At 43.5% G+C, this 25,077-nt stretch overlaps 2 protein-coding genes across 4 annotated transcripts in view; one reads left to right on the top strand and one right to left on the bottom strand.

The window, feature by feature from the left end:
* Positions 1–2,711, top strand: part of LOC308586924 (uncharacterized protein) — a 61,552-nt gene extending 58,841 nt beyond the window's left edge. The window contains exon 8 of the mRNA XM_081194133.1: positions 2,674–2,711. The gene's annotated coding sequence lies outside the window, so the exon portion shown is untranslated. The remainder of the gene's footprint in view (positions 1–2,673) is intronic.
* Positions 1–25,077, bottom strand: part of DPYD (dihydropyrimidine dehydrogenase) — a 537,474-nt gene that overhangs the window by 52,630 nt on the left and 459,767 nt on the right. For all 3 annotated transcript variants that reach the window (XM_081193976.1, XM_081193978.1, XM_081193977.1), the window contains 2 exons: positions 24,734–24,876; positions 7,006–7,185 (listed from right to left, as the gene is read on the bottom strand). In XM_081193976.1, coding sequence (XP_081050102.1) covers positions 7,006–7,185; positions 24,734–24,876 — 323 coding nt within the window. The remainder of the gene's footprint in view (positions 1–7,005; positions 7,186–24,733; positions 24,877–25,077) is intronic.

Here is a 25,077-nt window from a genome sequence, read left to right as displayed (position 1 = left end):
TGTGTGTGTGTTTGTTTTGTGTTACAAAAAACTGACTGATTTAAAAAGGCCAGAATGGAATTGAATCTGTTCTGGTTTCTTAAAAAATATTTAAAAGCAGTAGTTTTTTCCCTGGGGGTACGCATACCCCTAAACATTTTGTGAATCTAATTTTGGCCTCATTGAGGGGCAGTATTTCAATATGTGAAGGAAAATGAGAGTACCCCTAAACCTTTTTTAAAAAGAAAAAAGCACTGTTTTATAAGTATTGGATTTCCTATCTTGTGCAGCAAAATAGTTTGGTGTCATACACAATAATCCTAAACTGATGCTACATAATAATTTTGTATTGGTTTGTTCTCTCTCTCTCTCTCTCTCTCTCTCTCTCTCTCTCTCTCTGTGTGTGTGTGTGTGTGTGTGTGTTTGCAAATGTGTGTGGTGGTGGAGGGGAGAGAACCAGCTTTATTTACATGTTTGTATACTGGTGGCACCTGAATAGGTAGATGAACTGACTTAAAGGCGGTTATAGACTAGAACATTTTTGTTACCACCAGCAGATACAAGTACATTTTTCAAACGTAATTGCAGAAAGTCTGCAGAGAGCGATCAAGTCAGCAACCAATGAAAGACTCTTGGAAGAGACAGACAGCAGCAGATAGTGACTACTTATCGATCCAATTCTACTATGGGGAATATGATGTGAAAACACACACACGTTTTAGCAGACTATTTTTTACACTATCCCCAATGTCCCCTGGAACATTAGTTTGAAGGCAAAGGCATCCTTACACCTATATTAATCAGCTAATCCTGTTTTATATCCAAAGTTTTTATTTCTGTTCCACAGTACAGTTTGTCAGGTTGCAAGGGAATACCAAATGAATCATGGAAATTAATGTAAAACAATGTGTCACGTTTGCTGCGCTGGGTTTTCACATGAGAAGTTAGATCCCTTTTCTTCCCCCACCAAAGGTTTTCCACAATTCACTGTATTGTATTACAAACCTTTCCCTCCAAACTAATACTTGCTGGATGAAATGACATCAGAGTCCGATACAAACAATTGCTGAAGCTTAAAACATTTCATGGACAATGCAAAAGAATCAACAAACCCACAACAACAAAAATAAGCTGTTATTATTACCAATTAAAATTAAAAAAAAATAATCACCACCAGCTAACACAAAAGTTAAGTAGAAGCAATTCACAGCAGGATGTTTGACAGCACCTCAAACAGCACAAGGCTTATGAGAGCTTTTATTAAACTCTTTAATACACTTAAATTCTAACTAACCTATGATGAAAAAGTGATGCAGAGAAAGAACTTCAGTCAGCAACAAGAACAATGAAGCAAATTCGATAAGCGCAAGTCACAAACTGCACTGATGGAGACAATCTCCACTCCAGTCCCCCACAACCCCCCGAAAAACTGCTCTGGAAGGGGGGGGGAGGACTCTCCAGAGCAGATTCTTTCTTTTGAGGGGGGAAGTACGGGGTCTGGAGAGAAGAAACCCAAAGTCCTGTTGCACAATCGTCCTATATCTTTGACTGACAACACAGTTCTGTCCTTGTAAATTTCTGCTCAGAGGTAAGAACTATTTTGTCCAGTGGTGCTTATTCCCAAGTAAGTTTGTATAAGATTTAAGGCTTGGACCTATCTCATTAGCAGGGCTGTGCGAGATTCTTCAAGGTTCTTCAGAACCTCCCCTCTCCTTCCCCTGAGTCAACCTTTTTGGCATGCTTCTAGAAAGCAACATTCAAAATCCCATCTACATCTTATCCATATCCAAAATATCTAATCTACAGTGGTACCTTGGTTTATGAACTTAATCCGTTCCGGAAGTCCATTCTTAAACCAAGGCGTACTTTCCCATAGCAGCAGGGGACTCAATTTACAAATGGAACACACTCAACAGGAAGTGAAACATGTTCTGCTTCCAAGGCAAAGTTCACAAACCAAAACACCTACTTCCTGGTTTGCAGCATTCTTAATCCAAGTTGTTCATAAACTAAGCTGTTCTTAAAGCAAAGTACCACTGTATACCATTAGCTAGACACGCAATAGGATAGTTGTCAACATGGTGGAAACAAAACTCACTATTTCATTTAGAAACTTCAAAGTAAAAAATAATACCCTCCAAATGGTATACAGATAAAATTATACATAAAACCTGATCCAAATCTATAAACTATTTAAAAACAGACTTAAGAGCTGCTACACTTTTTCTTTTAAAAAATCATACCTTGGCATTTTGTTTTATTTTTAAATTGTGGTGCATCCCTTTGAAAATAGCAACATAATTATGAAAACCATACAGTGTTCTGACCACTTTACTCATTTGGAAGTAGATCCTTTGACTGAAACTAAGTGAGATAATTCCCTTTTATACATAGTTATAACTAATTTGTCAAGTTTTTGAATCATGGGTTACACAGCTGTGGGGTTGAGCAGTCTGTCAATATTTTTGTTCAGATTCTCCTAGTAAATGACCTACGTTGCTGGGTCACATTAACAGGGAAGGGAAATTTGGATAACATCTGCTAAATGTTTACGGTGGCTGGGAGCAGGCAAAGCATTCCAAATTCATTGGGTGTTCTCCAGGCACAGTTAAGCAAATCATTGGCACTTAGCTGTGCCCTTCAATAGAATATAGGGAGTGGATTACACCCTTTTCATTTCTTTCCAGTTTATAGGCTGCTGCACTAAAAATGGCTTCCAAAATGAACAGGACTTCCGATTAAACATGTTGAAGATCAGACGGCAGATGACAGGACATGGGTGGGATAATTTACTTACTTTATTCGTTTAATTTATATCCCCCCTCACCCTTCCTCTCAAATGAAGGGTTTCAGAGAGCATTCCTGAGGTAGAAGGCAAGCTTCCAGTTCCTGCATGGGCCACATTGCCACTTGATGCAGGATTCTGTATGTCAATATAATAATAATAATAATAATAATAATAATAATAATAATAATAATAGTAATAATTTATTATTTATACCCCGCCCATCTGGCTGGGCCTCCCCAGCCACTCTGGGCGGCTTCCATAAAAACCAAAAATACAGTAAAATATCACACGTTAAAAACTTCCCTGAACAGGGCTGCCTTAAGATGTCTTCTGAATGTCAGGTAGTTGTTTATCGCTTTGACATCTGCTGGGAGGGCGTTCCACAGGGCGGGCGCCACTACCGAGAAGGCCCTCTGCCTGGTTCCCTGTAGCTTTGCTTCTCGCAATGAGGGAACCGCCAGAAAGCCCACGGCGCTGGACCTCAGCGTCCGGGCAGAATGATGGGGGTGGAGACGCTCCTTCAGGTATACTGGACCGAGGCCGTTTAGGGCTTTAAAGGTCAGCACCAACACTTTGAACTGTGCTCGGAAACGTACTGGGAGCCAATGTAGGTCTTTCAAGAGTTTTAGATGACACCCAGATGCAAGTTTTGCCACTTATCTCCTTCGTCAGCCTTCTCACCCCAGAAAATGAACGTGATGCCTTATCTACATCCAGAAATGGATGTTGGAAAAGAAGACTAGAGGATGAAATGAATGGTTTTGTGTTTTGGGGTTCAGACCCCATTTGCATTTAGGTTTTTTTTGTGGGGGGAGTGAGTCCCTTGTATCTCAGCATCACTTTGCCATCTATGAAATGGGTGTTTTGTGGCTGGTTACTCCCACATTGGCAGCCATTTGTGAATGAGCATGACCCCTCATCCCGGCATAGCTGTCAACCTTCCCTTTTTTTTGCGGGCAATTCCCTTATTCCAGTGCCGTTTCCCGCTGCTATCCCGGATTGTTAGGTATCCCATAGACTGTCCCCGGGACAGGTGAGGCTGGTGAGGCTGCTGATCCCTTATTTTCGAGGCTCCCCGGGACAGGTGAGGCTGCTGATCCCTTATTTTTGAGGCTGCTGATCCCTTATTTTCAAGTTGACAGCTATGCATCCAGGGCACTCATTTTGTAACGGCACCCAAGGCGCACTCTCAAAATTCCAAATGTATCCCTCCATGGGCCCCCGAAAAAGCTGGAGAACCCATGCATTAGACTCAGGGCTATGCCCAAACACTCACTCAACCATGGAGTTCACAGACTGACCACCAGGCACGCACTACATCTCAGCTTAAACGTGTCTCAAAAAGTTGTTGTGAAGATTAAATGGGAGGAGAGCCAGGTGTGCTGTCCTGAGCTCAAGGATAAAGGGAAGGGAAGGATAAAATTGCAATGCTACAATCCCATTGGTGATCTGCAAGGGCTTTTCAACCAGGTGGAAGCATTCACAAAGGAGGGAGGAGGACAAGAGGAGGCAATTTTTCCAATTGTCCATCCCTCTTGCCATCTCCAGAACCCCCCCCCCAAAAAAAAATAATCTGGAGGATGTCACAACCCCACCCCACCCCACAGAATAAATTTTGGAGGTGAGGTGGGGGCCTGCATTGGGGAGGGGAAGTCAGCAAAAATTCCTTTTCTGCCTGCATTAGCAGACACCTCTGCTTCAGCAGCAGTGCAGGGAGACTACTTGGGTTCAGCCTGAAAACAAATATATAATAGAGTATTAGACTGAATTGTTCTTTTCAGTGATTTAGTCTGGGGAGAGGGGGCACAGGGTTTTTTGTTTTTAAAAATCTGCTAAATAATTTAATGCTTTCATCCAATGGTCTTTAAAACAAGATTAGTCCCTTTGATTTTCCATTCATGTTAGATTTCCAACATAGCCAGGTAAGCTAAAAAAGAAGAAGTAAAGTTAAAGGACCCCTGGATTGTTAGATCCAGTCAAAGGTGACTATGGGGTGTGGCGTTCATCTTGCTTTCAGGCCAAGGGAACCGGCATTTGCATTTCTCCACAGACAACTTTCTGGGTCTTGTGGCCAGCATGACTAACCCGCTTCTGGCGCAATGAAACACCGTGACAGAAGCCAGAGCGCATGGAAATGTTGTTCCCACCACAGAGGTACCTATTTATCTACTTGCCACTGGTATGCTTTTGAACAGCTAGGTTGGCAGAAGCTGGGAAAGTGCAACAGGAGCTCACTACCATCAAGCAGATTCGAACCGCCGACCTTCTGATCAGCAAGCCCAAGAGGTGCAGTGTTTTAGACCACAGCGCCATCTGCATCCCTTCTAGCCAGCTGAGCTACCTTGGATATGACAGTATTCCCTCTTCCCTCACTCACTTCAATCTTTTCCATGGCATCAGCATTTGGGTTAAGATTCATTTATATTACTAAATGTTTAAGAAGCTTTTTGCACCATACCTTTATATAGAATTATTTCTTGATATAGTGACAAGCTGAGAAAACTATGAATTGCAATCCCTCTTCTCATTCAAAACACTAAAAAGTGGGGGGAGATGGGAGGGGGAGATTCTCCCACAAGTGCTATTTTCCATAAAGCAAAGATACAACAAAAGATGAAAGTCCTTGTGTTTCTGGATGGCCCTGTGTTAGGCAGATGTGAACAAGCCTTGTGATACTATGAAAATAAGTGTCTGGGGAGGGGGCTGCTAAGCGGGGTGGGGTGGCAAAGAGACCCTGAGCAGAAGAGAGTTAGTACATAACCTCAGGCACCTGAGTTTAACCACTGAGCTTTAGAAGTTGAAACAACCACCCCCCAAAATGTTTAATTTTTATTCTTTAAAAAAAAGACCTAGAAAGACTGTACTCTCCAGGGCTTAGTGATAGGATTGTCTCTACAATCGAAAGGTAATGTTATAATTTTCAGAGCTTCACAGAGAACAAAGAAACCTTCCCCCCTCCCACTAACACCTTCCTGAAAAGAACTCCAGTCTCCAGCAATGATAAGCAGAGATTTGGAGGTATCTGACACTCCAAATCCTATTCTTTTGTAAATCTTTGCTTTATACAACATTTTCAACCATGTTATATTAGATTTTTCGAAGGATAATCAATAGGCATGATGTATAACTGAAAGCACTCTTCAAAGTGAATCTCTTCCAGAAGCCAGAAACAAAAGCCTAGTGCTTTCTTTCTTTCTCTCTCTTTCTCTCTCCTCCTCCTCCTGCTGAAAATCTAGCCTGAGCAGTGGGGGGAGGCAAAAGCCGCCGGGGAGCAAATTAAAAAGCCGGTTTTGACCACGGCTCTCCTCGTTGAAAGCAAAAGTCACCCTGAGCCGGCTGTAACTTATTCCAGCTGGCAACAGTCCCCGAGGAATCCTGTTGCAAATTGGGAATGCTTAAGTATGGCAGCGACGTGGAGAGAATTCCGACATGGCTAGAGTGGCGTAAGCTTTCTGGGTTTCCTCTGCACCAACCAGATCAGCTGGAAAGGGAGGTGGAGCTCCTCCAGGGAATGGGTCTCATTGTTCAAGACTGTGACCCAAACTCTAAATCTGTTTTAATTGGTGTGACATTTTCCAAAAAAATAAAATAAATTGTTGTATTTGCTAATGGGAAATTATAAGGAAATAAAGGTTTGCCCTGATACAGCCTGAATGAGCCCCCCATACATCAGGACTGGCTTAGTTCAAGGTATTGGAGATGACCTACAAAGCTGGAAGTGGCCTGACTCCAGCAATATCTGGAGACTTGGCTGTCTCTACTCACACATGCTTTTAAGACCCGTTGGCAGTCCCATGAACAGACTAGGCGTCCGTGGGGTTCCCTTCTATCTTGACAATTCCATGGTTCCGTGAAATCCCACATTACCAAGCTGTAAGGTCTCGATGGGATTTGAAAATAGTGTGTTCCCATACCTGCACACCATATAATGATGATGTTTAATGGATCAGCTCAACAACTGCTTCTCTGGCATGTTTTTTTAAAGGGGAGAAAAACTGAAGCTGGCCAAGTGGGAGGTTAGGAATGTGGCACAGCTTGGATTGTGAGACCAAAACTTACTAATTAAATACTTGGGGGTTTTTTTCTTCTCCACCCCAGACAGTAGCATAGTGGCAAGCTTCATACTATATTGAAAGGTGGCATAAAAATCTTGTAAATAAATAACGAATTAACAAGCCTCGGAGCCCAGTAGCCAGCATAGCCAAGCATCTGAGAGTGAGTGGTCTAATGTAACATACCTTTCCCACCAGGTCAGCGATTTTGGGCACAGGTTTTCCCTTCTGATGCCTTATAGTTGGTGGGCTCTGTCCATCCCAGTCTTGGAATTCTTCTATGCTTTGCAGATAAAGCAGAGCTCTCAGCCCAGTGCAGTAATCCTCAATCACGGTAAAATCTTGATTCTGTATTGCACTGCAAACCTACAATAGAAGATGCAAACTTTGTTACTATGGAAATGTGTATCTATTGATGTTAGAGGCAGAAGGTACAGAACTCATGAATGAAGATGACCGACCTTTTTGAGGCATGGATTGTTATACTTGCTGTAGGGTTTCAGGTAAATTGGTAGCCATGAGTAGGTTCAAACAGGACAGAGTAATCAGTTGTTCTTTACTCTTTTCTTTGCTTTAGAACTATGGATTTGGCAACCAATCCATTGGTCCAGTTCTATTTGTCAGTAAGCATTCATTGAACATTCAGAATTTTTAGCCCATATTAAAGGTAAAGGTAAAGGGACCCCTGACCATTAGGTCCAGTCGTGGCCGACTCTGGGGTTGCAGCGCTCATCTCGCTTTATTGGCCGAGGGAGCTTCTGGGTCATGTGGCCAGCATGACTAAGCCGCTTCTGGTGAACCAGAGCAGCGCACGGAAAACGCCGTTTACCTCCCTGCCAGAGAAAAGTCTACTTGCACTTTGGTGTGCTTTCGCACTGCTCAGTTAGCAGAAGCAGGGACTGAGCAACGGGAGCTCACCCAGTCGCAGGGATTCAAACCACTGACCTTCTGATCGGCAAGCCCTAGGCTCTGTGGTTTAACCCACAGCGCCACCCGCGTCCCCTAGCCCATATTACTGCCTCACAATAACGCAAGTACTTGGATGTATTCACTGATAAGCAAGCTGCAGCAAAATAACTGGAACTTGCCCCTTGTACATTTTATTAGTGTGTGGCATAATAATGCTTTTCCTGAACAAAATAACTTGAAAGCTTGCCATTTCCAGTTACTTTCCTACCTGCTTGTTCCAAACTTTAATTGGAAATGAGCCTTGAAGAACCCCCGAAAGAAGAATTCAATATTATAATATACCTCCCTGGCTTCCATTTGCATTAATAACAAAGAACTGCATTATTGAGTGCTGTGCTGAAATGTGTTCTCCAATTTTTTTCAAAAATCTTCTTCCCCTATGAAAGAAGCTTCAGTTTTTCTGCCTCTTTGTCAGAGTGCTCTAGAAAGTCTTCAGAACTTCTGGTGTTTTTTAAAGATTTGGAGGGTGCAGAGTTAAGCTTAACTTTATTTTTGTGACAGTGGCCATGGATGGTATGTCTGTACTTTTCTTTCCATTAGACATTACTCTAGAACAGCCTTTCTCCACACTGGGTCCCCCACACTGAAACTCCCACCATCCCTAACTAGCAGGACCGGTTGTCAGGTATGATGGGAGTTGCAGTCCAACAACATCTGGGGACCCAAGGTGGAGAAAGGCTGCTCTAGAACTTTGCAGCCTCCCTGGCTGCCTGCACTCTCTGATCTGAAAAAGCCACATGGAAGGAGTTGCTTTCTGGTGGCTCCTTCTGAACTTTCATTAAAGCATGGGAAGTCAGAGAGGCTGGCTTCTGAGCACCTGAGACCAATGTGCTCACTGGTTTTGCTTTTAAAGAAAGGGTGTCCTTTTAGCTGCTTTTTTAAAAAAAGAAAAATCTGCACTGATTTGTTTGCAAGTAAAAAGAAAGAAGGAACAATGTTACACATACACACTAGGCAGCCTCCCCAACTTCTCATGTTTGTAGTAAAACCAAGCTGTGGACATGAGTTTTTCAGGAAACAAAGGCATCCAGGAGGACTGCAGAGTGCAGAGAAATGGTGAGTAGTCTGAATGAAAAGAAAAACACTCCAGGCTACAATAATAATAATAATAATAATAATAATAATAATAATAATAATAATAATAATAATAAATTTTATTTATATCCCACCCTCCCCAGCCGAAGCTGGGCTCAGGGCGGCTAACAACAATAAAACAGTACAAAAGTACAGTGTCAGGGAACTGCCATCGGAGCCAGGGGGAGAGGGAGGGCTCCAGAGGGATTCCGGAGAGCGTCCCGGGAGGGAGAGAAGCAGCACATCTTCTGGGGAAGGAAATCAGCGTAGCACCAGTGGAGAAGGGGGGCAGATGGGGGAATCAGCGAGTTGGCTCCATGACTCCTCACCGGGGACTAGCGGGGAGAGCACGGGTCCTCCGCTGCCCACACCCTCCCTGCGCAGAAGGCTTCCGCACAGGAAGAGTAGGCGGAAATTAGGCGTCAAAGAACTTCTTTGCTGGAAGAAGTTCGAGAAACGACCACTGACGGATTCTGCCAGCGACTGAGACAGCCACGGGCGAGTGGCTGTCCGGACAGAAAGGGTTCACTCAGGCAACCCAGCCAGGTGTGGCGCCGCTTTACGCACGAGCAACCCCTAGAACCATTACATACAGCACAAACAACACTCTAAAATCATTCATTATAAAATTAATTAATTCAAGCCACTGGCAACCATTGGGCCAGAGCTCCGCGAAGATTGCCGAGGGAGGGAGTCAGGCTGTGCCCTGGCCAAAGGCCTGGTGGAACAGCTCTGTCTTGCAGGCCCTGCAGAAAGATGTCAAGTCCCGCAGGGCCCTGGTCTCTTGTGACAGAGTGTTCCACCAGATCGGAGCCACGGCCGAAAAAGCCCTGGCTCTAGTTGAGGCCAGCCTAACTTCTCTGTGGCCTGGGACCTTCAAGATGTTTTTATTTGAAGACCGCAAGTTTCTCTGTGGGGCATACCAGGAGAGGCAGTCCCGTAGGTACGAGGGTCCTAGGCCGTATAGGGCTTTAAAGGTTAAAACCAGCACCTTAAACCTGATCCTGTAATCCACCAGGAGCCAGTGCAGCTGGTATAGCACCGGGTGAATGTGATCTTGCAGCGAAGACCCCGTAAGGAGTCTCGCTGCAGCATTCTGCACCCGCTGGAGTTTCTGGGTCAGTCTCAAGGGCAGCCCCACGTAGAGCGAGTTACAATAATCCAGTCTGGAGGTGACTGTCACGTGGATCACAGTGGCTAGGTCAGGGCGAGAGAGGTAAGGAGCCAACTGCTTAGCTTGGCGGAGATGGAAAAATGCCACCTTTGTTGTAGCTGCAATCTGCGCCTCCATGGAAAGGGAGGTGTCAAAGATTACACCCAAACTCTTAACGGACGGTGCTGGCACTAACTGTGCCCCCGCAAGAGATGGGAGTTGCCCCCCCCCAATCCCATATCGTCCCGTCCCAGCCACAGGACCTCTGTCTTCGAAGGATTTAGCTTCAACCGGTTCCCACATAACCATCCAGCCACAGCTTCCAAACTGTGTGTCTGGGGCCGAGTCAGGATGGCCATCCATCAACAGATAGAGTTGGGTGTCATCAGGATACTGATGGCAACCCAGCTCAAAACTCCGGACAAGCTGGGCGAGGGGGCACATAAAGATGTTGAAAAGCATTGGGGAGAGTATCGCACCCTGAGGTACTCCACACACCAAGGAGTGGGGCGATGACAATTCCCCCCCCAAGCCCCACCCTCTGTCCCCGACCAGAGAGAAACGAGCGCAGCCATTGAAGGACTGTGCCCTGGATCCCCACGTCGATAAGGCGGTGGTCCAGAAGTTCGTGATCGACCATGTCGAAAGCTGCTGACAGATCTAGAAGAATCAGCAGCCCCGACCCACCTCGATCCAGCTGTCTATGAAGATCATCTGTTAGGGCAACCAGACTAGCGCGGAAGCCGGACTGGAATGGATCCAGAGCCTATGTTTCATCCAGAAACCCACCAAGTTGTTCAGCAACCGCTCTCTCAATCACCTTACCCAGGAACGGAAGATTCGAAACCGGGCGGTAATTGGATAGATCTAAAGGATCTAATGATGTTTTCTTTAAGAGCGGGCGCACCACTGCCTCCTTCTTCAGTTCCCCTGGGAATGTCCCCATGCCAAGGGACAAATTGATGATATCCCCCAGGAGGGCCCGCACCTCGTCTGGACACACTCTAATCAGCCAAGATTACCTTTAAAAGGTAAAGCAAGCACACACATTAAAATGGCACATCCCCCCATGTCCACTTTGATCTTTTTTGAAAATAACTTCTTTTCTGATTAATAGACTGAGAATAGTAAAATAAAAACGCAGGAGGAATTTTCAGCACAGTGCTAGTATTATTCCAAAGCACTCTTGCACATTTGGACATAATATGAAATGCCCAGCTATTCCAAAGAAACACACATACACACCACCCGACCACCTAAAATTAACTTGCGCAACTTTGAAGCCACTACTGATGAAATCCTAGGTAACATCATCAAAGCTTTTTGGGTGCCACCTGCTATATCATACAAGCTACTGTTCATGGGGCAGGGTGGAGGGGACGGGGGAAGAGTATACTTTGAAATACTGTACACTACAGCTGCTCAGGAAGAAACAAGGAACAAGTATAAAATATGCACAAGAACATTTCCTATGCAGCCCATTTACATTACACAAAATCTGTTTCTCTGGAGGAACAGTGTGAGCATTAATTAGGTCTGTTATACCTTCCATAGATTTAAGCTTTATCTTTCTCTCTCTCCCTCCCCCGCCTCTCTCTCCTTCTCAGAACAATTATAGAGAACATCATTATAATTTCCTCCACAGGTTATTTAACTGTAAAACTCAACCAATGCTTTATTTAAATTTCTTTGTTCACTAAGGGCTTCTAATTTTTAAATATATGAGTAATATTTTTTTTTTCCTGGATGCTGGGGAAAAAAGAAAGGGGGCATTGAAAATGCAGGTAAAAGATATGCTGGCTTATATAATTCAAACACGCCAGATTCCCATGCCGAAACATTATGGTATTTTGACAGTTTGTATGCAGTTGAAATATGCAGGGGCACAACTATTCTAATTTTATACACAATGTGATTTTTAATGTGTGGTTTTTTACCTTATTTTAATGGCACCAATTGAAATAGTATCAGGATGCACTGCCTTCATAGAAATAGGGAGGCCAGCCAATCAAATTCCCAGCTGTGCATCAAAGCACATATCACGACTGATCCTGGCTGGCTGAGATCTCACAATGGACGAGAAAGCAAGGCAGGGTGCTGCGACAATTATGTATTAGGAAATGCAAAAACCAATCGGTAGGGTACTGCATGAGCTGGGATAGCTCTTATGGCACAGTAGGAATTCATCCAACAGATTTTATATATATATATAAAATCTCAGGTGAAACTATATTCTTACATCCCCAAGCAGGGCAAGTGCCCCTCTTATGAAGGCAGGATGCGATCGAGCATGTATGAGATCACCATGTGGCATGATCCAGAGTTGTTTACTGCTGCAAACTGAATGCCCCTCCACTTGAACTTTCTACCTCCACCAACAAGGCAGTAAAGAGAGTGGGCAGCTTTGGATGGTTGCTGTTTTGATTAGCAGTCCTCCCCCCAAAACAACCCCCTATATTGCTACACCCACAATCTTTATCAGAGAGACAGCTCGTTAGTCAAGGTTGGCCCGAGACATTTTGCTGCCCAAGATGCTGCAGAAAATGTTGCCTATCCCCATCCCACATCAAGGTGCATAGGACCCAAAGGTGGTCAAGTTATTTCGGCACCCGAGGCAGGAAATCCCACAAGAGCTGCTCTCTGAGAGTAAAAATACATTGATAATAAATAACTGTCCTTTCGTGACACCCCAAATCAGCCACATCTTTCTCACTCTGCCTAATCATAGGGCTGACCGAGTGAGCTTAACCTACCACTTAAACCTGTAGATGGCACTTGTAGATTTACCTGTCATGAAATGAAGGGAAGAGAAAGAATGAGCTTTTCTGTGCCCCTGTCTCATTCTCTCCCTTTTCTGATGGGCCCTTCATTCAAGGCAATGTCCAAAATCCCTTATTGATGTGCTTTATTTCTGCACATTCCCCATTTATTAGCCACATCACCTACTGCATTCAAAAGGGCATGTTTGCCTGTGCTTATGTACATCTATCAGCTAACATTATAAATATTTGTTCCCACTTGTTGTATCTGTACAACACCAAAAACAGCGATATCGCTGTGTACTGCATTTAGCAAAAACACACATGTTAACAGACAATCAGCAGAGATCAAAGTGAGCTTCCAAGTAGTTTCCTGGCAATTGAGACAGCAGCCTCTTTCATCCGTGCTGTTACGGTGGCAGTGTATTCTTTGGAGATCACAAATGTTTCACTCGACTATCATTTCCCCCCTTTGTCAAAGTGATAAAATTCTAGCATTTACCAGAATGCCACCTTGCTTCCCCCAAAAGGTGGAGGCTCAGTTCAGCTTTGCTACTGAACTGCAGAAGATTGCCAAGTAAAAGAGCTTTCCAAATGCCATCCTATTAGGAAGCCAGCCTTTCACCTCAGTGTTTCTAATATTCTCACCGTATCGATGGGATAAGCAACAAAAACTGTACTCAAGGTACCTTAGAAAGGTCCTGCAGTGGATAGGTTGTTTTGATTATATTATGTTTAATTTGGCTGACTTCAAAATGTTACTCAGTGACAAATACACGAAAGGTAAGTAAAAAGTTATGCACGCAGTCCATTAAGCACACTTGCCGCATTATTTCCTTGCATTTTAAATTGGCAATGAGAGACACAAAAAAAATCAACCTATGACTTCAGGGTTATAAAAGTGCCAAGGTAAGCCGGATTCATTTCTTTTTCCAAAGTCAAATCGAGACCATTTCCCTTTTTGCTCACTCGGATAATATTTTTGGAACTATAGAAAATGGCATGAAAGCACATCACGCAAGTGTCATCAAAACTTCAGTAGATGCTGATGTGTCTAATACAAATTAACACTTTGGGTGGTGAAAAAGTGCATATCATGAGTGGGATTTACCTAACACACGCGGTCAGTGGAAGTCTTGAACAAGGAATCATAGAATCATAGAATCATAGAATCATAGAGTTGGAAGAGACCACAAGGGCCATCGAGTCCAACCCCCTGCCAAGCAGGAAACACCATCAGAGCACTCCTGACATATGGTTGTCAAGCCTCTGCTTAAAGACCTCCAAAGTAGGAGACTCCACCACACTCCTTGGCAGCAAATTCCACTGTCGAACAGCTCTTACTGTCAGGAAGTTCTTCCTAATGTTTAGGTGGAATCTTCTTTCTTGTAGTTTGGATCCATTGCTCCGTGTCCGCTTCTCTGGAGCAGCAGAAAACAACCTTTCTCCCTCCTCTATGTGACATCCTTTTATATATTTGAACATGGCTATCATATCACCCCTTAACCTCCTCTTCTCCAGGCTAAACATGCCCAGCTCCCTTAGCCGTTCCTCATAAGGCATCGTTTCCAGGCCTTTGACCATTTTGGTTGCCCTCCTCTGGACACGTTCCAGTTTGTCAGTGTCCTTCTTGAATTGTGGTGCCCAGAACTGGACACAGTACTCCAGGTGTGGTCTGACCAGAGCAGAATACAGTGGCACTATTACTTCCCTTGATCTAGATGCTATACTCCTATTGATGCAGCCCAGAATTGCATTGGCTTTTTTAGCTGCCGCGTCACACTGTTGGCTCATGTCAAGTTTGTGGTCAACCAAGACTCCTAGATCCTTTTCACATGTACTGTGACTTAACATTAATAATAGTTTTATTATTTGTACCCCACCCATCTGACTGGGTGGCCCCTACCACTCTGGGCAGCTTCCAGCATATATAAAAACATAATAAAACATGAAACATTAAATCCTTCCCAGTACATGGCTGCCTTCAGATGTCTTTTAAAGATTGTGTAGTTCTTTCTCTCCTTGACATCTAAAGGGAGGGCATTCCACAGGGTGGCTGCTATTACTGAAGACCCTCTGCCTGGTTCCCTGTAACCTCACTTCTTGCAAGGTGTGGAGAGGGGGATTGTTTTATCTGATAATCAGAAATGCTCGCACTATTGGAGGGATCTGCTTAGTGCAACACTGCATTCTAATCCATGCACAGATGGAATGTTCAGAACAGCACAGTGTTGAATTCCACCCAAGATTTTACAACATGCTACGCATATTATAATGTACTTTCTTGAGACTGTCCAAGCACATTGCTGTGGATAATAGAATTCCACAGCAGATGGAATCCCTGCTCCTGAAGAACTTGCCAAATAGGTTGAGGTCCATTTGCTGGAATCTACCATATATCTGGGCCGTTTCTTGAACTCCTCGTGATTGAGAAACAAGCAACATTAGGTCTTTGGAGAAGCTTCTGGGCACCAACACAGCCAAATGGCATCAAACAGCTTCTCCAAAAGCCTATGAAGAACCCTACCTCAGAACCTGGTGCTTTCTAAAAAAATAAATTTAAATACACTAGGACTGAAGTAAATCTAACGTTTTCAGAATTAGATCCATTTAGTGTTGGCCATCTCTATAATCAAATGCAGGGCCAAACATGTGTTTCTGGACCCCCTTCATCTTTGATTTTATATTCTTACGGTGTTAGTGATGCTTTTGTAACCTGCAACAGATCAGGCTGAGTGATTCGTTAGTGAATCCTGACTGCCAGTTGGAAACCAATGATCTAATAAACACAGTCAATGGGAGAAAGGTTGAAGATACAATGGGCGGTATCTAGAGTTCCTTTGAGTGGAAATCTACTCATAGGATGTTCCTGTTGAAGGAAGGGGAGGGGAGTGATTTTTGCCACTTCCTCCTTCCCTTTGGAGTTCCTATGCTCCCTGAAAGCTGCTCCAGAGGTATGGAAAGTGCCCCGGAAGCTGCAGATAGGAAGAAAAGTGTGGATTGAAATAACTATTACATTCATACATAAAATATAGGTTTGCTAAATTCTTCTGGTTGTGAGGACTGATTCACGTACACAGGTTCACTACCAGAAGTCTCCACATTTGCTGGCTTATCACTTGGCTCTCAGTGAATTTTGTTGGGGTGGGTGCAGAGTGCCTATTCAACTCACCAGTGGAGTGTGCCAATGGAACAGAAAAATCCCAGACAGCTCTTGGTAGGGTCAGTCCCCTTACTGACAGTAAAATGCAGTCCCACATCTTAGCAGTTACATACAGTTGTAGTATAGGGTCCTTCCAGCAGCATAGAGTCTCCTTGCAGTGTTCCAACACAGACTAGGTTCTGATCAAGAAGCCTTGCTTCACACAAGTGTATTTAGATTGTGCTGAATCACTCTCACATGCTTGCTGAATCACTCTCATGTGCTTAACTAGTTGCAGGTGTAGGACAAGCACACCCAAAATTAACTAGCACACTTAACTTAACCCTTTCTTCTCCCTTTTCTTTGCATGCATAAACCCTTGTACATCATCAGATTTCCTGAGAGCTAAGCTGATAGGGCAAATAAAAAAATATATAAACACCCTTGTCTCCACTGTGGTGCTAGCTTTGGATGTTACAGACATTCTGAGGGAACTGAGAATACTTTATTATTGTATTCATTTATTCATAAAATTTATATACTGCTTGGTGGTGGTGGTTGTTTTTTAAAAACCCCCTCAAAGAATAACAAAAAGAATTACCCAATGAAATTATCAGTAAAAACAATTCAAAACCTTCAAAAAAAGTTATAGTCAACAATAAGCTAAAAAGTAAGGTTAAAACACACATCAACATTCTACTTGTCTGGATATGCTTGCCTAAACAAAAATGTTTTTAGCAGAAGTCAAAGAGACTACAAGAGAAGGATACCTACCTGACACAGCACATCAGGAAGAAGCTTGCCTCTCTCTCCACCCCCCCCCCCGCTAATTTTGCATGCACTTATATAAGAGCAGCATTCAAAATTGTACAGTGGTAACTTGGTTCTCAAACAAATCCATTTCAGAAGTCCATTCCAAAACCAAAGCATTCCAATAGGAGCGCTTTCCCATAGAAAGTAATGCAAAATGGATTAATCCGTTCCAGACTTTTAAAAACAACCCCTAAAAGAGCAATTTAACATGAATTTTTCTATCTAACGAGACCATTGATTCATAAAATGAAAGCAATATACAATGTGCTGCAGACACACAATCAATCAATCAATCAATCAATCAGTAGCTGAACTGGGTTCCACACAGTCACAAAAACAAAAGAAAAAAGGCACAAAAACGCAAAATAAATAGCGAAAACAGACAGACCTCAGCGTAACACTCAAAACAGAAGTGTGGCACTCAAATCGGAACTGTAACACTCAAAATGGAGCACGGTTGGCTTCCGGAAAAAGGTTGCAAACCGGAACACTTACTTCCGGGTTTGCAGTGTTTCGGTTCCAAGTTGTTTGAGTCCCAAGGCGTTTGAGAACCAAGGTACCACTGTAATTTCTAACTTGCCAATTATAATGGTTCTGTCCATATGATGCTCTGCTGCTCGAGTTTGCCAAATGCACAAGGTGGCCCAGAGCCTAAGATTGCTGTCAAAAATCCAAGACCACTTGAACATCAACAGACCCATGTATCTGCAAATGGTCTTAAAACATTTAGACCAAAAAACCTGAGGTAGAGAAATGGAAAACAAGGGCGGGACGAGCTAGAATGCAAAGAATTTCAGTATTTTTGGCTGAATTCAGGATGGACTGTCCTAGGTCCACGGAGACGGCATTGTGGGCAGACAGAAATCTGTAATGAACAATATCATTACAGCAGGAGCCTGTTGTTCCCTTGAGGCACGTTCCCATGGGGCCATATTTTTGTAAACTGCAAGTCTATCAAAACCAGCCAGCAAAACAATTTTTCTGTCTTGGGACCTCAATTTAGTCCTGGAGTGATTAACCTCTCATCCTTTTGAGCTTCTTCCTTCAATACTGCTATATTTTCTTTCCGTTAAAATTGCTTTCGGGCTCCATCAGCTTGGCTATAAGAATTTGTGAACTCAATTTGGTGTCCACGAAAGAAACTTATTTGTGATCTATGAAAGGAGAAAAGTTCTCTGACCCCTAGAGTCCTACAGGAATAAAGTAGAAAACCCACTTTCACACCACCCAAGAGACTGTTTTCGACTTCTTGTCTTTCTACCCAGATAATAACTTTCAAGAAGAAGGAGTAAAATGGAGGCTCTTGGACCGTTTTTACAAAAATCTCAGTTTCTACAATATTTCTCTTTCTTCCTTTCTTCCTTTCTGCTTCTGAGAGATCACTTCTGGGCAAGGTAGCCCATGTGCTATTTCACAGAAGGTCAATTTTGGAAAAGATGTTCATGGGCCATTCTGTAAGATGGTGCATTAGTTCCTCCTTAGAAGAGAAGACCTCAAACGTAATTGAAAATTGGGCACAGTCAACCTTTAGTGATATAGCCAAACTGTGGTTATACCTACACAAATAAGGGCTGTGCTGCGAAGTTTGAAAATTATTGCACCAACAGATTTCCCCCCCCCCCAATACAGAAGAGAATTAATGGTTTTTCTCCTATTACTTTCTCTTGTGGAAGCAGCATTGAAGAACAATGAACACATGGTATTTTGCAAGGGAACTAGAGGATGCTAAGACTTCCAAATAAGCAACACTTTCAAATATTATTTATTTATTATTATTTTTAGGGACTTAAGCCTGCTGAAAAGCAACAGCAGCATTCATGACATGTTTCTGAAGCCACGGCACATCACTAGGAATGTGCATTATATCACATGTCTGATATCCTGTCCGAAAGGACAAATGCATTCATCCAGCTAAGAAGCTAAACATGCAAAAGTTTCTAAAGCAAAAACAGGCCAGGTTTCATATTCTAGAGCTGCTGCTATATAAAATGTCCACACGGTTGAAATAAACCCCTTCATTCTATTCCCTTTCCGGTTACAGCTGCTAGAAATAATGACTGCAGAATCCTTTTCAACAAAAGGTCATTTATGTCAATGGACAGCACATAGAGGATCAGATCACCTGCGGTAATTGCAAATTAATGCTCTACTGCTAATGCATTAACTACACACTATTGATCTACAATTGAATCATACGGGCTGCTGTGAAGTGATTTTTTACTTTAATATTTTTTGTGCTTTTATGGAGTTTTCCATAATGCATTTTCTCTTTCAACTGGAGTTTTCTATAATTGTCTCCATTTTTAATTTCCTACAGTGAGATGACTTCTAAAAATGCATGTCTCTGCCTCAAAAGCTTTTTTTTTTAAAAAAATTATATATAAATATATTTTTTAAAATCTACCAAAGGGAAAGATGTGACTCAGTAGAGCACATACGTGAGAAAAAAGAGATATGTGAAAAGGGATGAAAGTCTTATTTGTCAAATCAAAGATTTAGGGGAAAGAACTTTCTTTTAAAAAAAGCAAAACATATGTTGAACTGGAATGCTACACTTTGTTAAAAATAACTAAATTTAAGGATTAATTTGCCTCTCATCAAAGAAATATCAAGCATCTGGAGTGATGTATATACCAGGATCTGACTTTTTCTTAACACTGTTACCTTTGGACTTTTTTCATATGTATGCAGCAACGGAAATGATGGCTTTAATGTGTTTAAGCAATAACTATCCCCACAAAAACTCCATATCCCACTAATTAGAAAAATACCTAAGAATTTATAATGCTCAGAAAGAGTCAGAGGTTGGGTTTTGTCTCACACTCCACCTACATCACCAAAGCAAATTCTTTCCTTAATTAAAAATGTTCAATTCAGCTGTTGAATGTGCTTAAATTAACTGTACTGGCATTTGTTCAGATGCTGATCTCCTGGTTATGTAAAAAAAGAAGAAGAAGAAGAAGAAAGGGAGGGGTGAGAACCCTAAAAGAAAACCTCGGTTATATTACGGAGGGTGAAATAGGTCCCATAAAAATCCAAGCCAGGTGTCTCTGTTTTCCACAAGACACACCATAATGAATCATGCTGCTCTGTAGTATCTTAGGTATTTATTCACTTTGAACTTTAATTTTTCACTCAATAACTTCATATTTAAGGCCACATACAGAACCATTTTTTTAGGGGTGCATGCATATACACACACACACACACACACACACACACACACACACCAACCAAACCTGACCCGCTGCCAACCTGACCTGACAAAGATCTGTGTCCCAAATCAACTCAGGGCCCATAACCGATGTTTAATTAGGAATTTAAACCCTAAGTAAACATGCAGCCAGGAACAGAAGAGCAGCAGGAGGAAGAGGCATTGTGTTTACCTCCTCCCCTCCCAACTCGGTGTTTAATTAGGGTTTAAGACCCCTAATTAAACATATGGTCAGGAAGAAGAAGCAATAGAGTGGCTGGAGGCAGACAGAGAGGGATAAGGCAGCAGGGATATCAGGGTGGGGTGGAAGCGGCAGTGGAGCCAATCCAACACTCCGGCCACAACACCCACACTACACAGAGCTTCCTCCTGCCTCCCCCTTTTGATAAGTGTGTGGCATTGGAAAGCCAGGTAAGCAACGCTTCTCCTCCCATGCTGCCCCCTCAGTCACTGCAAGGCAGCCCTGCCAAACAATACTGCACATGTTTACTTGAAAGCAAGCCCCAGAGAATGAAGGGGGTTTAATTTCTAGTAAGAATGCATGTCTCTGTCCACCCCTCACCCCAGAGCTACCGCCAGGGCCATCTTAAGTATATCCGGCGCCGTGGTGCAAAGATCCCTCCGGTGCTCCCCCCCCCCCCGTTTCCCAGAGTTGCCAACCTTTTTACGGCACTGCCAGCAGCTTTGCGGGGCTGGAGGAGGCAGGCAGCAGCTGGAGAGCAGCTCCTCTGGCAGGGAAGGGGCGGAGGCTCCGGGCACAGTGCTGCTTCAGCGAGGCGGGCAAGGGCGGTGCACTGATGCTGGGAGGCACTGTGCCCAGCCTCCACCTCTTCCCTGGTGCCCGTGCCGTGGTGGCCACAGCAGGTATAGGATCCAGAAACAGCATTGCTTTGGCATAGCATAGTGGAGGCGGGCGAGAGCAGCGAGCTTATGCCGGGAGGCGCCATGTCCAACCTCCGCTTCTTCCCTGGCGCCCTCCAGAACTTGGCGCCCTGGTGCCCCGCAGCCCTTGCCTCTATTTCAGGGGTTGGCAAATTTTTTCAGCAGGCGGCTAGTCCACTGTCCCTCAGACCTTGTGGGGGGCCAGACTATAGTTTTGGGGAAAAATAAGAACGAATTCCTATGCCCTACAAATAACCCAGAGATGCATTTTAAATAAAAGCACACATTCTACTCATGTAAAAACATGCTGATTCTCGGACTGTCCGTGGGCCAGATTTAGAAGTCGATTGGGCCAGATCTGGCCCACGGGCCTTAGGTTGCCTACCCATGCTCTATGTTCAAGATACCCCTGGCTTTTTCATATCCGCAGGCTGATCTACGGTCATCTCAATCTGATTCGCCCAAAGACTGGAACCACCCAAATTTGTTTCAGGATTCAGACCTCGGCTGAATCTGGTGCTTAGCTCTAGTGTTTTTGCTTTGAAAAGAAGAAAGCTGGCTTTCAGTACAGCAGGTGGAACCCGTTCAATGGATGGGTAAAACAGGAACGTATTTGGTAACATCTTGCTTGCAGAAGCTTAAATTTGTTTGTAGAGAAGAAAGCATGGGCACTGTGTTGAGGAAACAAACAATGGAAGGATCTGTGCTCTTCAAAAGGTTTGGATAGGGGGAATTGTTTGATAAAGATCGATAAAGCTGAAGTCCAGCTAAACTTGTGCTTTTTAAATTGTTGCAATCCACCTGGGATGTTATGGTGAAGGGTGAGTAAGAAATCAAATAAATACATAATATATATATAAGCGCTTGCTTTAACCTACTGGCACCATGGGATAACTAAGCACCAGTTTAACTCTCTGCCCCTGAAAACAATTTGGCATGAAAACGCTTAATATGAGCAGGGCTAACACATGCTCGCATCCACATCTTGTCACTCTCCTGTGGGATTGTCACTGCAACAAACTGAAGCAGTAGAAGAGAACCCACGGTTCATTTCAGTGGGGCAAGATTGAAGACATTTCCTATGTGCTGGTTCCTTTGCCTTTATCATTGCATATGCCTAGATTCTGCAGAAACCTCTCCTGCCAAGTTGTTTTGGTAAAGCCTCTCCTCCTTGCAGAAGGGAGGAGTTGTGAGCAGGAGCCATTTCCCGCATTGGCAGGGGGCGTTTCGGCCCCTGCCCAGCCATTCCAGCTGCCGCGCCATGCCCCCGGGGAGCCAACCAACCAGGTGGAGGCTTGGCGAGTCCTTGAATTACAATTGCTTTTCCCCACCCTCAACAGAAAGGTGTTGGAGTTCAAGCACAACCGGGAATAACACCATGTGATAAATCTGGGCCTTGTCCACCAGTTCCCAGCTCTCTGGAAACTGGTGGTTGTGGTTAACCAACGGCAACAAGAACGCCCTTCTGTGAAGAGTAGGACTCTTTCCAATATTGGGAGAGACTCTGTTGGAGTGGCTGCCTCTGCTGGATGGGAGAGTCAATTTTCACTGATCGCCCCATTCCCCTGTGCTCCCTACCCAGTGAACTGCCCTGAAACCTTTGGGTATAGGATGGTATATTAATAATAATAATAATAATAATAATAATAATAATAATAATAATAATGACATGGGGTGGGTTCATTGCTGCTGGTTACCAAGAGGGAGAGGTGCAAGGCAGCAGGGAGCTCAGCATGGTGTGGGCACAGTGGTAGAGCCCATTCAACCCTCCTGCTACTGGGTCTGTACCAGGCCAAACTCCTGGTGACTTCTCCCTCCTGCTCTTGGTAACTGGCAGGATCACACTGTCAGTGATCACACTACTATCTGCTACTGTCCCCCACACTAATTCAGAGGGTCCCTCAACCCTCCAGAAGAACATTCCATGGGGCACAGGCAGCTACAGTGAGAAGGAAGCATTGGTGACAATAATTCCCTCTGTCCACTCATGGTTATTCTGGATCCAACCCATCGCATGCACTTCTTTGTGTCTCCATAGTTAATATTTTAAAATGTATCATTAGAGACAAGGTTGGATTTTGTTTTTTTTAAAAAAGAGTAACATTGAACCTATTCACTTTTGCCTAACTATACATTAGTAAACTAATCAAGTCATCAATTTTTTAATGTCAAATCAAAGTCCTTAAGCAAGTTGAGTACAAATGAAAGGAGCATTGCAATATATTTCAGCTAATATAACATTTTAATGGAAATCTTCAGAGGCTTGGTGACAAATTGTAGGAAGTTATATACTCCTTTGGTTGAGGTTCAGTTCTAATTAGCAGTCATAAATGAAATCAATGGAATATTCCCCTGCTGATCATACTTTTCTGCAGACATAAATGCTGCTTTAGATTCAGGAAGGCAAAACGAGAAAAAGAAAGGCTCAAAACTGAAGCCTCGGAAATTAGCTATTTTTATTTAGACAGTCCCGTGGCATATAACTACAAGACTCTCTAAATAAAGCAAATGTAAGTTTCTCTACAGCTATAAAATAATATTAATAGCAGCAAAATTAAAGAGTTTGAGACATGGAAAAGGGACACCTAGGTTCTAATCTTCTTCTCTGAGCCTGGTCTTGGCTGGGGAGGGCGGGGTATAAATAAATTATTATTATTATTATTATTATTATTATTATTATTATTATTATTATTATTATTATTATCAGACTCTATTCTGTTATTATCACTCAGCCTAATCGAGCACTTGAATTATGGAAGGAAGACAGAGGTCCCCTAATTATATCCTTAAATCACTCCCTGGTTTCACCCAATTTTAGGCAAATTGGCTCTTCCTGGAAGGGGACCATCACAAAATGTATGGAACTGAGTCTCCTACACATCTGAGCTCTGATCATATGTACCCAGTGGCGTAGCGTGGGGGGTGTAGGGGGGGCCGGCCGCACCGGGAGCAACATCTGGGGGTTAGGGTTAGGGGGCACAAATCCACGGGTTAGGGGGTGCAAATCCACGGGTTAGGGGGCGCAAATTACTTGCCTTGCCCCGGGTGCTGACAACCCACGCTACGCTACTGTATGTACCTCACAGGGTAGTTAGGAGAGAACTGTGCAATAAAATGCACACCATCCATGACTTTCTTAGAGGAACAGTGTGAGACAAATCTGATAAATCAATCAATATGTGTGCACAATAAATTAATTACCAACACAGCCAAAGTTGAAATGCAATGGCTCTCAATTTACCTGCCCATCCTATATGTAACTTGAAATTTGCCATGACTGTAGGTAGCAAGAAGAATTTTAAGCCCACCAAAACTTAGAACATACCGAATAGTGGGGTTGAAATACTTTTCTAAAATGGCAGCTTGGCAAATATTCAGGATGTGGTCCCGAACACTGGAAGAAACATCTGTCCCAGCAGCCTGACCGAGCAATAGTTTATACTACCCAAAGTTCAAAACTGAACTCAGTGGAGGTTTCTCTATTAGGGCAAAGAATAAAATGACTTTACAACACAATATTATTTTCAACAGCAAACCTTCAGGTGCTCATTCATTGCACAGACATACCCTTGCCATTCCTGGTATGAGTAACATCCTAAAGTAACAAGTTGATCAAACGGTGTTGCCGTGGGAGGTACATGGAAATCCAACTAGAGAAGAGTTGGCTATTGTGGCCCCTGCAGATCTTGCTGGACTATAACTCCCAACATTCCATTGGCTCTGCTGGCATTCACACATTAATTTTCATAACAATTCCCAGAAAAAAGGAGATAAGGGTAAAAAGATATATTTGGACTTACCATGGGCACGTCCCTCCTCCCACTTTAAGGCCAAATCTCAGTTGTTGTTTTATTGTAAAACATATTACTGTTTTTGTTTTTTTTAAGCTCTCAGAATAAAAGTAGTACCTGCAAAGCAGAAGCACCGCTCTGAAGAAATTGCAAGCCACTCTCAGCTGAGTCAATGCCTCCTGTTGCCAGGACTGGAAACCCCGGAAGAGCACGAGCTATTGCAGAAACTGCTCGAAGGGCAATGGGTCTTATGGCATTTCCTGTACAGAGAGAGAGTGAGTGTGCATTAGTGAGGCAGCAGGCAAGGAGGGTCACGGACTCTCAGTGGCGTAGCGTGGGTTGTCAGCACCCGGGGCAAGGCAAGTAATTTGCACCCCCTAACCCATGGATTTGCACCCCCTAACCCGTGGATTTGTGCCCCCTAACCCGTGGATTTGCACCCCCTAACCCTAACCCCCAGA

The sequence above is a fragment of the Podarcis bocagei genome (assembly GCF_964188305.1).
Source record: "Podarcis bocagei genome assembly, chromosome: 5".
NCBI classification, from domain to species: Eukaryota; Metazoa; Chordata; class Lepidosauria; order Squamata; family Lacertidae; genus Podarcis; species Podarcis bocagei.
The sequence above is the reverse complement of the archived record's forward strand: the minus strand, read 5'-3'. Positions and strand labels throughout refer to the sequence as shown.